The sequence below is a fragment of the Hyperoodon ampullatus genome (assembly GCF_949752795.1).
Source record: "Hyperoodon ampullatus genome assembly, chromosome: 5".
NCBI classification, from domain to species: domain Eukaryota; kingdom Metazoa; phylum Chordata; class Mammalia; order Artiodactyla; family Ziphiidae; genus Hyperoodon; species Hyperoodon ampullatus.
In genome coordinates this window covers 99,270,070-99,284,459 of record NC_136918.1, presented here as the reverse complement: position 1 = coordinate 99,284,459, position 14,390 = coordinate 99,270,070, and the positions used below count along the sequence as shown (strand labels likewise).

The following is a 14,390-nucleotide window of genomic DNA, read 5'->3' as shown; positions in this document are numbered from 1 at the left end:
GGGAGTGAGACAAGCACCGTAGGTCTCTTACCTATACTTGGGCAGCAACGGGCTCCCTTCTTCTTCCCTTGTTTCACAAAACCGGGTGGGGTGGGGGGCGCAGTCGAAGAGAGTGCGGGGAAGTCGACTATAAACTCTTCGTACTTCTGGGGTCTGTCCGTTGGCAAGCCCTTCTGGACCAGTCAACATTTGCTTTCCTCATATCGTATAAAAAGAGAAGTACCCTCATCTACAAGAAAGGTACAAAATTCATGGTCATGGCTTGTGTACGTTTTTTTAAAGAGCAAACTGTAAAAACACACCGACGCCCAAACACTAACACACAGACGAAAACACACCCACGTGCTATGGTCTTCTCCCGCGACTCAAGGCCTTTGAACAGAGGAAAACTGTCTTAGCATTCCGTCTCCCACTTTCGACAATATCTATTCGGCAAAAATAAAACCTAAACAAAAAGTTTTAAAGGCAGCACTTAAAAAAATGATACACTTTTTCTGCTTACGTGTCTTCCTTTCTTTTGGCTTTTGTGGGGGTTTACTTTAAGTCTCCAGACTGATCCTGCCCATCCGCACTGGTGTAGAAACTGCGAACAGTTAGACGCAGCTGCCGGGGTGGCGAGGCGGAGGTTATGACGTCATCGCCGCGGGGCGGAGGCGACAGTGTCTGAGGAGAGGCTGAGCGTGCTGCGACGCCGGCAGCCCGGCTCTGAAGTAGCGCGAGTCCCGGCCAGCGCCCGCTCCTCACTGGTGGTCGGGCCACGTCGAGTCCCGCGTGAAGATGGCAGACGATCTTGGAGACGAGTGGTGGAAGACCCAGCCGTCAGGAGCAGCCAGCAGCCCAGGTACCCACTCTGCCCGCGCTCCTGCGGGACCTCCCCCACCCCACAGCCTTCCGTGCGCCTCAGCCCGGGCCGGGGCTGCCTCTGGCGGTCGCCGCGCTCTGCCCCGCGGTGGTGCACACCGCTGTGGGGTGCACGCGAGCGTCGCGGAGCAAGTGAAGCAAGAGATATACTAACACGTGAAACAGACAAGTGTGACAGTAATTCATACTTGCCCTCTAGTCAGGAAGGACCCTTTTCCAAGCTGTTTTTTGTTTGTCCTTATTTCTTAACAGATAAGACAGTTTTCGCGGAGACAGGGAGTTTGGGCTTAGCGGTTAAGGATTAACTCCTGGGTTAGGTTCAGACTGCTTCTGTTCAAATCGCGACTCCAGCCTTTTAATACTGTTAGCCTCCTTTTCCTCATCTGTAAAATAAGCGTAATAATGCCAATTTCATAAGACTGTCATGAAGATAATACAGATGATGCACTTTAGCACAGTGCTTGGTACATAATATGTGAGCAGTAAATAAAAGCTTTAGTTTTTCTTGCTATCGTTAGCAGCAGCAGCATCATATCATCATCATATCGTTTGGACTTTTAGAGCCTGAAGGAGACTTGGAGATCCGCTTGGACTCACCCATTTGACAGATGAGGAACATGAAACCTAAAGATATCAAATAACATGACAAGTTCACATAGCTAGTTGGTGTCAGAAACGAGAGTAGAATTCAGTTAACACAGTTCAGACAATGTTTATTATGCTACGTGTACCTACTGCCAATGCAGTGAATATTTTATCCTTGAGTAGATAGTGTTAAATAACTCCTCACCACAGGCTGGCATTGAACTTTTCAAGTCTCATGGCTTAATATACAATTGTTTTTTAAAAATCATTCTTCAGAGTCTGCCTCTCTTCTTTACTAGATTCTAAGATTTTTTTACGGTAAAACCAAAGCCTGATTCATGTCTGTAGAGTCCACAGGACCCTGCACATGATTGACAGTCGATACATATTTGCTGCAATCATTAATATTGAAATGTGAGTTGAGAAATAGCCATATGAAAACAACGAACATTGTTTCAATGCTGTACTACAACATTGTTTCCAGAAAGGCAGGCTTCAGATACAAACAGAGCAGATGGCATTTTTCAAAAGGTTGCCAGTATAATATTTCATTGATTAAACTTCCTGACTCTTTTGAGGCTTTGTTTTTAGCAAATGTGTGCTTGTGCTTGAAGGCACAAATACCTTTTTTTGCAGGCTGTGGTATTTCACGTTTCCTTTAATAGCTCCTGCCCCCCCATAACTGAGGTGTTAAAAACTATATTTTATGGTATGATTCAAGGATAAATGCCAATTAAGAAACAGTCAAAATTTTTTGGAGTGGTGAAGGGGATCTTAATTCTTGGTTCTAGTCCTGTTTCTTGCCCTCACCAGCTATGTGTCTCTCAAGTTAGTCACCCTTTGAAAACAAAGAAATTAACATGTATTGAATATCTACTATGTGCCAGATGTTTTCATAAATATGAATTCCTTTAATCTTCATAACATTCTTAAAGGGTAAGTGTTTTAATTTAATCTTCATAACATGCCTAAAAGGTAAGCATTACCTTCATGTTTAAATGAGAAGCAGAAAAGTTAATTGTTCTTAGGAACACACAGCAAGGGAAGAGGTTAGTCGAGCACCTGACTTTCAAAGTCACACTTTTCCCACTATTACTGTGTGGCTTCTCTGGTCCTCAGTGTCATAGTCTGTGAAGTGAGGGATCCTTAGAGATCATCTTTTTAAGGGTTTTACCAACCAAGAGTTTTAAACGTTGAATCTAGCTAGAACTGTAAAGTGCTACAGCCTCTTTCATCTAAGTTGCCAGGATTCCCATCAAGATATGTTGGAGTCCCTAGGATCACCCCACTTCTTAGGTTCCTTCTAGCTGTAAGATTGAGCTTTGAAAATTGCTAACATTAAATTTATCAAGGGCCTTTGCTTTGTTAACTGCTTTGAAGATAGGTGAGTGTATAAGCTTCCTTGAGATCTGCTTGATTGATTATTTACCAGTGATTTGTTTAAATAATCTTAATAATGTTTCTAATTCAGAAGAAATCACAGCTGCACCAATTCAGGTTTTCTGATCCTACCTATGTTAATAGAGAAAGATCAGCCTAAAATATGTGAATTATATATTGTTTTGAAAGTCAGAGGAGAAATAGTGCCTTAACTCAGAGAAAGGAAAGATAGTTGTAGTAATGCCTTTACTCCTGTCGTGTGTTACACTACTTGCCTGTAAAAGTAAACATCTTTCCTTATCACCTGTTTCCAGTTCGTGCTTATGGTGGCGAGGTGATGGAGCATTTAGTCATTTATTCAACAGTCTACGTCTATCTACAACAAAGGCTTAACATCTGTGGTTATGAATTCTTGTGCACGTTTTCTAAGAGCAAACTGTACAAACACACGGATGCCCAAACACCGACACACACTGTGTATGATATTTATCCAGCTGTCTATCTATTATCAAGGAATTGAACTATGTTTTTGTGGTTTTCATGACTTCTTAGATGAGGTGTGCAACTTAGATACCCTTACTAAAGCTCTCGATCTACGTATGACCCTTTTTGCATACATCTTATGGCTTTTAAAAACCTGTCATTTTTCTACAGGCATTCCTTATTTTATTGCACTTCACTTTATTGTGCTTCGCAGATACTACATTTTTTTTAAACAATTGAAGGTTTGTCGTGACTCTGCATTGGTTAGCATTTTTTAGCAATAAATTATTTTTTAAGTAAGGTATGTACTCCTTTTATATGTAATGCTATTGCACAATTAATACAGTATAGTGAAACATAACTTTTATATGCACTGGTAAACCAAAAAATTCATGACTTGCTTTATTGTGATACTCACTTTATTGTGTCTGGAACCGAACCTAAGTATCTCCGAGGTATGCCTGTATTAGAATCCTGCATTGTACTGCAGCCCAGCATGGTACCTGGCACTTAGTTGGTGTTTGGTAGATATTAACTGAATGAGTGAATGCATTTTACAGGACTTTTGGTGATAGTATACACAGGTAGATATATAATTTCTCATCCAGTCTAGACACTTTTGAGAGCAGAAGGCCATGCTCTTAGAATTTTGCTGGGGCAGTCCACTTGAGATGTCTGGTCACCCTGTTGGTGTCATCATTGGTGGTGATTGGAGTCATGGCCCAGGGTAAGACAACTGAGAATTGCCTCTGCTGAGGTGTGTACAGCACAGTATGCCTCAGCAACAGAGCCTAGGAATCATCTAATGATATCTAATATTTCGTTTCACTTCATTTCACTTATTTCCTTATTCCCTGCCTACCTTAAGAAATTATTTGATAATAATATATAATACGGCATGTATGGTAGTAAACAATACATGCAGTAGAATCATAACTACAAAACATTAGTGCTAATGCACCAGGTGCAATGCCTGAGATTTCATGTATTGACCAAACTGGGCACTTTCTCAGTGTGCAGCTGAACGTTTATTCACGTCATGGTTTTCGTGACTTACGGAGCAGAGCCGAGAGCGTCTGCTGTTGGAAGTGGTCAGTTGGTCATTCACTTACTAAAGAGAACACCCATTGTTTTCCCTTTTTATTCCAAGAATATGCCTATTAAATTACCAAGTCAAGTGTCCAGTAGGCAGCTGGCTATATGAGCCTGGAGCTCCAGGCTTGGAGCTGGAGATAACGAATTTAGGAATTACTGGCACATATATAGCTTACTTTTTTAATATATAAATTTATTTATTTTTGGCTGCGTTGGGTCTTCGTTGCTGCACGTGGGCTTTCTCTAGTTGCGGTGAGTAGGGGCTACTCTTCATTGCTGTGCGCAGGCTTCTCATGGTGGCTTCTCTTGCTGCGGAGCACGGGCTCCAGGCACGCGGGCTTCAGTAGTTGTGGCTTGAGGGCTTTAGAGCATGAGCTCTAGAGCACAGGCTCTAGAACACAGGCTCAGTAGTTGCGGCGCACGGGCTTAGTTGCTCCGCGGCATGTGGGATCTTCCCGTGTCCCCTGCATTGTCAGGCGGATTCTTAAACACTGCGCCACCAGGGAAGTCCCTATCTTACTTTTAAAGAGGATGTTTTTAGCAATCTGCAAAACTCTTTGCCTCCACTTCTTTTGAGGAGGGTTTTTCATATGCTCCCCTAGCTTATTCTGAATCTTTGATGCCATCTCTTACCAAGCATCTAACTAGAAAACTGAAGTGTGAAGACACTTCTGTGTGCAGTGCCTGGAAATTGCAGGTAACAATACTAATTTGCATTTGTTAAGTGGTCACTCTGTGCCAGATACTCTTTTGATTGCTTTACATGTACTGGTTCATTTAATCTTTATAAGTATACCATGATGTAGGTACAGTTATCTCCATTTTTTAGATGAGGAAATTGAGGCACCAGGTCGTTTAGTGATTTGCCCAGTGTTATTCAGTTGGTAAGTAGAGAGGCTGAGATTCATAGACAGGCAGTCAGAAACCAGTCTGTGTACTTAAATTTCTCAAAGTTAATTATTCTAATTATCAATGATAAGAATCTCATCTCTAAAATAATAATCCTTTATCAGTTTAAAGAGGCCCATAGTTTGTAAACCTTTTGTTTAGATACATCATTGTTATCAAATTGTCTATTAACTCTTAGACTCCCAAAGTGTACTCTTCTAAAGAATGCTGATTACTCTGAGATACAAATAAGCAGGTTGTACCATTGGACTTTGAGAACAATCTCTTCCCAGGAACTCATACTTGGTCCTAGAGCTCAAGGCTCACATACCTGGCTGTCTTCTTGATGTCTATACTTATTTGATGAGAATGTCAAACGTAAATGAGGCCCAACTCCTGAATTTTTCGCCAAATCTGCTTTTTCTCCAGACTTCCCTATCTCAGTAAATTAAATCACCAACTGCCCAATTTCACAAAGGCCTAAGCATGTTCTGATTTATTCATTTATTTACTTCCTTCATCCTTTACATCTGATCTATCAAGTCTTGTCTCTGCCTCCAAGACATATCCTGAATCTTTTTTCCTTTTTTTTTTTTTTTTTTTGCTTGTTTGTTTTTTTGTTTATGCCATCAGAGTACATGCTGCCATCCTCACTTGGCTAAACCTCTGTGGTAAACTTCTAACAGGGCTCCCAATTTCCATCTTGTCCCTCTGTGCTTCAGTCAGCAGACAAATTGATTGATCAGATCACATTCCTGCTTAAACCTGTCACTGGCTTCCCTCCAACACACAGAATAAAACCTAGATTGCTTACCATGGCTGGTATCTGCTGGAACTTACTGACTCCCCTCTAGTTTATGCTGTACCAGCCACACCAGCCTTCATTGGGTGCCTCAACATTGGGCCAAGCTCATTCTGTCTTAGCCCTTTGCAATAGCTGTTCCTTTTCCTTTCTGGGCTGTCCTTCTGAATTTTGAATGGTTGGCCTTTTCTTGACATTAAGACCTAAGTTCAAACACACCTCAGTTCCTGTTCAGCAAGTGTAGAGTAGCTATCTACTTACATTATCATGTTGCAGTAATTCTCATCAGAGCACTTATCACCAACTATTATTTTCCTTATTAAATTATTACAATCTCCCCACACTAGTATGTAAGCACCATGTGAGCAGAGATTTGTTTATCTTGTTCTTTGCTGTATCCTTAGGGCCTATAGTAGTATCTGGGTACTTAGAAGGCACTCATTAAGGATTTGTTCATTAAGTAATTAATTGTTAATATTTCACAGCCACATCTTGGAGACTTTAACATAGGATTTCTGCGTCTAAAGAAACTTGGTCCACTGGAAGAGTTGTCAAAATCCTGCTTAGGCTTTTGACAGACTTGGCAGATGTTGCTTTTCTCTTTCTAAAAATACATTAGAAGTCTGTGTTTTATAACTATGTCTACTATCATTTTATACTAACCATATTTGGGTTTAGTTTTGAAATTATATTTTGAAATTATATATTTGAAAGGACAGCAGACTTTTGCTTTGTAAATGAGCTGACAATTCCTACTGGTAACAGCTTTTGTCACCTAGAATCAGTGTGATTGTTAATTTTGTTTGAGATTGCTGATGTAAGCATTGTAAATATTTTTGTTGTAATATTTTATCCTTAAAAATCACATCGCTTTATCTATGCTGAATTCCTTCTGGAAACGGTGAAGTTGGGGAACACCTTGGATTTTTTAAACCTGAATAACTTAAGTGTGGGTTTTTTTTTTCCTTTTTTCACACCAGAGTTTCCTTTTCTCACATCTATAGGCAGCCATGAATAGTAGATGTTGTAAAGCATTGCCTCTACATATAAAATTCAGACTTGGAATATTTACAGTAGATGTTAATAACATACAACAGAGGATCAACTTCAGAGCATGTTGTTTTCAAAATCATTTATTGAACTCTCATGCTTGGCTCTCTTTTAGACACTGTAATGGAGTTAGAGGGAAAAACATAATCTGTCTATGGGATTTATACATTGATGTGGTTCAATCAAAATGCAAATGATGTTCTTTTAACACAGATGCTTAAGGGCAAAAAACAGGTAGGATAAATTTTAAAAGGTGAGAGGAAGGAAAGAGGAGAGGGATAGGTGCAACATTTTTGTTCTGTACTTGAAGACTGTGTAACAAAGACCAAGTTTTACTTTACTGTATACAATTTCTATAATTCTTGCAAATGATTAACCAAGTGGTTCTTGACAACAATTATGAACGTTTAAAGGTACAAATTTATACATCTTTCTCTAAATAGCATGTACAGTAGCTCTGCTGTCTTAGAAAATACCAGGAATTTGGAAGGCCTAGAAATAGTTCCATTTCCCCCTTAGATTCAACATTAACACATTACATTATTTTGTGGCACAAATCCTTTCTCATCTGATGTTCTTTAGTTGAACACTTTAGGGCTTTCATAGAAGTATACATTTTACTAAATATCTCACAAACAGCTTGAAATATAGTTTCCCCATTTTCATCAGCTTTCATAGAATTCTTAATTGCATTCTTAAATTGCTAGCATTGCTTTTAAAAATTAGTTGATTAAGCTCTTCTTAAGCTCTTGAGCTCCTTGTTAGTCTAGTTCACACTAGACCAGAGGTCAGGAAACTTTTTTTGTAAAAGGCCAGGTAGTAAATATTTTAGGCTTTGTTGGCCAGTGTCACAGCTACTCAACTCTGCTATTGTAGCATAAGAAATGATGAGATAATAAATATGTAAACAAATGAATGTGGCTGTGTTCCAATAGAACTTTATCTATAGACAATGGAATTTGAATTTCATGTAATTTTCACATCTCACAAAATATTCATCTTTTGCTTTTTTTTTCTATTTAAAGATGTAAAAACTATTCTTAACTTGCAGGACATACAAAAAGACAGTGGGCTGAATTTGGCCTGTGGGGTCTTTACATTTATAAACCCCTGCCCCAGACTCAGTGTCAGACCCCAAGAGTTATGTCACATGTCCTCAAAAGCAGGAATTTGAAACACGTCCCAGAGAGAATTACTCCATTACATCAGTTACTCCATTACTCAGTCCAGAATTATCAGTTATGTGTGAGATCAGTCACTTTCCTGTTACAATCAGATACTTTATTCTAAAATGTTGCAAGGAGATTAGTTCGGAAATCATTGAAGCTAAAAAGATGAACAGCTGAGGAAAGACTCCAGCATACGAAATCATACAAAAATTAAAATTCTTGTTACAATTTGAATGTGTTTTTGTTCACTTGGATTTTTATCTGCTTCCTTTTAAAAATTTAACTTAATAAAATCACTATAGAATTATTAGGATAGCTTCTTTTATTTTTATCTTTGGAGGAATCACATTTCTGCAGAAACAGGATTATGCTCAGGAGGCAGAATTCTTTATATTTTGGTTGTTTTATAGGTCAAACACCATTTTGTTGAACTTATCCCAGGTCTAAGTTGTTTATGCATTTTTATTGCACTAAATATTGCTTTAAAATAAGCATAGTTTTTGTTAGGATAGATTGTGTTATTTTAAAGACTTTTGTCTCAATGGGATTAGAACTGTGTTACCATTTAAAGATAGGTTTCTGCTGCTTGCCATAGAAGTGTAGCTATTTTCCTATCCTTTTTTTAGTTATTTGTACAATATCTTGTCTTTCTTATCTTGCTTGCTCTTGAACTTATGCCAGCTTGGCATGAAAATGTACTTTAGGGAGTCTCTTAACATAGCAGAAAACAATTCTGAAATCTCTAACGTAAAATATATTTTGTGTTCATCTTCAAGGTAAAACATTCCCAGGGTATTGAGTCTTTCTTGGAGTACTGTTGGTGCTTGTTTTTCCTGTTTTGTTTCATGGTTTTCTTCAGTCTATTTGGGTTCCACCCTAGGAGGTTCAGTGTTTTTTATTTGCATTAGCATAATTATCAGTGTTGAATGTTACCCAGCATATCTGCTTTTCCTGACCCTATCATATACCATTGTGATCTCTTAGCACCTTTTCTCACTTATGTCTTGACTGAATGGCCCTTCTCTCCCTCATTCACTCATTCTCTGTTCGCTGAATATTACCTACTAATGTCAGGCATAGCCCTAAGCCCCCTACACGTTTTCCCACTGCACCATCCACCCGTTACTGCCCTGCACTTCCTTCTGAACTGTCTCTCTTGTATTTTTTTCATGTCAGAGGGTCATCATCTTTTTTTGTAGTCCACTCCTTCCATTCTCTTACTGCTTTCATTTAACTTAGACTTTTCCACTTCAGGTTTTTAATTCACCCAACCTCCTCACCTTCTCCCTATGCCATTGCCTGCTGACTACTGCACATCATCCCTCTCTTTGGCTTGTATAGCTCAATGCTACCCAGGCTTCCAGCTCCTTCTCCTCCTCCTTGAAATTGAAGTGGGTCCCAGGGACATTTGTATAGTGACATCAATGCATTGAATTGGGCTTGGCTGGATGAATGTGAAGATGGCAGTTCCTTTGCTCCTGCTCTGCTGACTCCATCCCAGGACAGCCAGCTAAAGCACTGTCCTTAACCAGCAGGATTTCTTCCAGGATCATGCATCCAGTTCTTAGTGCCGAATCACAGAAAACCTTGGGTCGTGCTCTTCGTAGAATGTATTTATTTTTTCTGACTGAAGCTTTGTGAGATATAACTGTCTCCTATGTCAGAAATGCCTTATTTGTCTTAAAATACCATTGTGTTACTCTATCCACACTAAATTACAGACACATGTTTCCCTTGATTCAGTGAGTTTTTAGTGTGAAGAAAAGAACTACTTTAGTTTACTGCCAGGGAACTGAGCCCTGCCTTGTAGATGACTGGTTGAATTCAGTTTTCCTAATTGACGTACTCATGGATGATGAGAACTGGGAGGGACCTGAAGAATTATTCAGCTTTTCTGTTTTACATACTAGAAACTCAAGGCTTAGACTAATGAACGCCAAGCTCAGTGTCAAATGAGTGAAAAAGTGGAATTGGAATTTGAGTCTCCTGATCCCAAGCTTTTTTTTTGAACCAACTGAGTTTTCAATAGTGTTGATTCAGATGTGACTAAAGAATGTCCTTTGAGATGATAAATTGTCTTTTTTTTTAAACATCCAAGACAGTGATTCATATCTCCCTAAAAGATCTTAGTCTTAGTGATCTTTGACTCTCAGGTGTCCTGATTACTATAGAAAGCAATGATACCAATCTAAAATGGTTTGCTTTACAAGCCTAGCCATGAGATTCCATGGCCTGTATATACAGGAGGGGCAACTTACTAGGGAAAGTGGGATGGAAGACTAAGTGCCAGCAGCCAAGTGTGCACACTACACCAGCATTTATCAGATAGGCCACACAAAGGACGTGTTCAGCTGTTACTCGTTTTTGTTGTTCCTTTCTTCCTTGTAACCAAGAAGTACCACTTGTTTTTTTCCTCCTGGCCATAGAGAAATCATATTTTTAGAACTTAAAGTATGATTTTAATTGTCCTGCCATTTTGATGGAAATAATCTGACTTTCTTGAAGCCGATTAGGAATCCTTGATACCACATCTTCTTGGCAAAGTTCTGTGGAATGAATTACTTCTGGGTTCACCAGAAGACTTTCGAACTGTTCTAATGAATTCAGTCCTATTCCAGGCTAATGATAGTCCAATTTGGGGTTGGATTACAAGTAGGATGAGGAGTTGGGAGGATTTGGGGTGTGTGTCTGGGCCTGTGATTGTGTGTATATGCATATACATATATAGTTAAAGTAATTGCAGATGTCCTGCTCTTTCAGGATGATATTCACCAGGTCCAGCAACCTGTGAATCAACCATCTGTCTGTTTGCTGTTTCACCATTTCCTGGAGAGACGGCCCTTCATCTTTGTCCTTCCATACTAGTAACATCAGCTTTCCAGATATTTCTGTAGGTGAATGTATCCAGGCAGTACATTTGCATGACTTACCTTTTCCCTCCCATGTGGAGGAAAGTATTAGAGGTGACAGTCCTTATGATGTGTAGCTTCCCACAGCCAGTCTTATCCATAGACCCTGGGAGAGCTTTAGGGGAAAGCTTAGCAATGCCTGTAGATTTTGGTTTCGGGATCCGTGTTGGGATTCTCTGCTTGCATACCTCCTTGATCTTGAATTAAACAGAAAAACAGAAGGTGGTTAATGGTACAGTTGGTGGAGAAACAGACATGTTCAGGACATAGAGTCAGCTTGGAGATTTTGGCTTCTTTGAAAACGCTAGGTTCTAGGGACACATCAGACCGTCAGGTTGAAGAAAGAGAATTCAGTTAAACAATTCTGCCAACATGAGTTAAGTGTGTGCTGTGTGCAAGGCCCTCAAGTGTAGGTAATGTTAGATACAAAGATAAATAGGTTATGTTTCTTGCTTTTTGGCAATCATAGCGTAGCGGGAGATAAACAAGAAAAGTGTCCCAAATTCATCTCAAAGGGTAATGAGATTGCCAGAAAAAGGTTAATTTCAACTGAGGGATCTAAGAGAGCTTCGCTGAGAAAGTAACATTTGTCTTGGGCCTCCAAAGACTATTAGGATTTTTAACAGCAGGAATGGGAGAGCATTCCAGAGTAAAGGAATACTTTTGGCAATGTCCCTGGGGTAGGAAGTTGGATACAGTTGAGAAATGGAATGACTTTAAATTAGGTTGTATTTGAGAAGCAGAATGGGAATGTAGACTGGGGCTAGATAGGGAAAATTGTACCTGATTCTATAGACAGTGTGTGTGTAGTAGGGGGATAATAAGGACTTAGGTTGGGGGGAGGCACATTATGGAGGTAGAATTGTATTAATATTTGTCCACAGTTAGCCTATGAGGGTTGAGAGAGGAATCACAGATAGGTTGAGTGATCTGGACTGGGAAAGTGGGTTGTAGAGTGTGAAAGAGTAAAGACTTGATTTAGTTCATATTTGCTTAGAAATATACTCTTATTTTCATTTATTTAGGAAAAATATTCTTGGATAAGAATACTTGTTGGTAAAGAGATGGGAAAAGGTCTCAGCTAACTGTAGTTCTCCCATTATAATCCACAGTGATGATGATGATGATGATGATTTCCCCTTCTTTTGCTGGATCATCCTTTCCTTGCTGTGAGCTCAAAAATAGAAATCTTTTAAAAATGCATTATAGTTTTCATCATAGATTCTAATACTGTTCTTGTGGAAACCCTTCTTATATTGTTTTTCATTCTATAGAAATTTGTTTCCACATTTTTATTGTACTGATAAAGTACAGTAAAGCCCCTTGGTCTCTTTATGTAAACATTCACTTATTTTAAATGCCCCCCTAACTATTATAGCAATCATATTTAGATTTTCAAATAAACACTACACAGAATTGGCTAAAAAATATGAGTCCTTCAATAAAGGATAAACTAACTATATGGGGAATATGGTTTCTTTTGGTACAGTCTTCTCTATGCCTAGGCACTAGGAGCATTTTAGGCTTTAGTGTTCTTACTGACTTTTTTTTTTTTTTTTTTTTTTGTGCTACGCGGACCTCTCACTGTTGTGGCCTCTCCCATTGCGGAGCACAGGCTCCGGACGTACAGGCTCAGCGGCCATGGCTAACGGGCCTAGCCGCTCCGCGGCATGTGGGATCTTCCCGGACCGGGGCACAAACCCGCGTCCCCTGCATCGGCAGGCGGACTCTCAACCACTGTGCCACCAGGGAAGCCCTGACATTTTTTTTTTTATACTTAATCCTAAACATAGCAAATGAGATACTGATACTCTGATATTATTCTCCTGCCAGGAAATAATCAGAGATGTAGGCAAGGCTCTTTGTTTTAGCATTATTTATAACAATGAAAAATGGACACAGTTTAAGGCTCTAACAGTCAGGATAGAGTAAATGAATTACACTATAATCACATGAAAATATCATGCTGTCTTTAAACAATTATGCTTTTCAAGATATAGGAAAGTATTTATTCAGAAATGTTAAAAGCAGGATTTAAAACTATATACATACTTTAACTATGTATATTTGAAGAGAAAATACTAGGAGAAAATATACCAGTGCTATCAGTGATTAACTCTGGATAATGGAGTAATAGTGCTTTTTATTTTTCTTATATTTTCTATGTTCTCCACATTTTCTAAAATAAGTATACAATTAAAAAAAGCAACACTAAGTTATATTAAGGCATAAAAAAGGAAGGAAATACTTCACAGATCAGGACATTTCTATGAACATCTGCGTATTGTGCAAACCATGAATAAGTAGCAGCTGCACTTGAAATCATAATTCAAGTCAGCTGATCTTGTAACCACAGCATTAATAATAGCCTTTACAAGATAGGTTTCAGTGGTGTCCTTTAACTTTGTCAGGATTTAGATTAGTTGTCCTATTTAGTGTACAAAAACCTATGATGGGATCCTACTTAAATTGTAGATTCCTGGGCCTTACCTCTAGAAACTGTAATTCATTTGTCTATGAATGCACCCAGGAATCCACATTTTTAATAAACTCTCAGGGTGGTTTATCTGATGCAGGTGGTCAGCCTGACATACTTTGATAAACACTGCCATAGTTGAAGCTCATTTAGATGTAAGCTTTAAGGTCTTTTCTAACCTGGAACTCTGACCTGCCTGGGTGTGGGAGGTTCAACACTGTGGAAGGCCAGGGTTTCATGGCCCAGTGGTCCTAGATGCTCATCAGAACCACCTGTGGGGCTTTTAAAACACTGCGATGCCCAGGTCCCATCTCAGAATCTACTGAATCTACTGATTGTCTGGGAATGTGGTATGAGCACCACAGGTTATTCAGAACTGAAATCTGTCCAGTAAACTAATTGATATGGAACACAATATTGATGGGGCTTGTTTCTTATAAGCTATACTGATATGTGTTGGTGAAGACAATATGGCTTGGAATGGTGGTCATTGGTAGGGTCAGCTGCCTGAAAGTTATTGGGCTCTCATTGTTTCTACACCACTGATGGCTGCAAGTTAATTTTGGTTTTCTTGATAACTCTTGATGTCACTACATAGTTTTTACCTCTAGGTGGCAGCAAAGGCTAGTTATATTATTAGGACAACTCTAAATGTCATTCTCAAATCTTTGGAAAAAAATGATGCTATTTTT

At 39.2% G+C, this 14,390-nt stretch overlaps 2 protein-coding genes across 2 annotated transcripts in view; one reads left to right on the top strand and one right to left on the bottom strand.

Annotated features, from left to right (window-relative positions):
- The first annotated feature begins 679 nt into the window (after positions 1 to 679).
- Positions 680 to 14,390, top strand: part of CMSS1 (cms1 ribosomal small subunit homolog) — a 396,523-nt gene continuing 382,812 nt past the window's right edge. Inside the window, exon 1 of the mRNA XM_079704181.1 lies at positions 680 to 841. Coding sequence (XP_079560307.1) covers positions 778 to 841 — 64 coding nt within the window. The 5' untranslated portion in view covers positions 680 to 777. The remainder of the gene's footprint in view (positions 842 to 14,390) is intronic.
- The window catches only part of FILIP1L (filamin A interacting protein 1 like), a gene marked incomplete at both ends in the record, with an annotated part of 119,850 nt that continues 116,699 nt past the window's right edge, over positions 11,240 to 14,390 (bottom strand). Inside the window, one exon of the mRNA XM_079704180.1 lies at positions 11,240 to 11,419. Coding sequence (XP_079560306.1) covers positions 11,240 to 11,419 — 180 coding nt within the window. The remainder of the gene's footprint in view (positions 11,420 to 14,390) is intronic.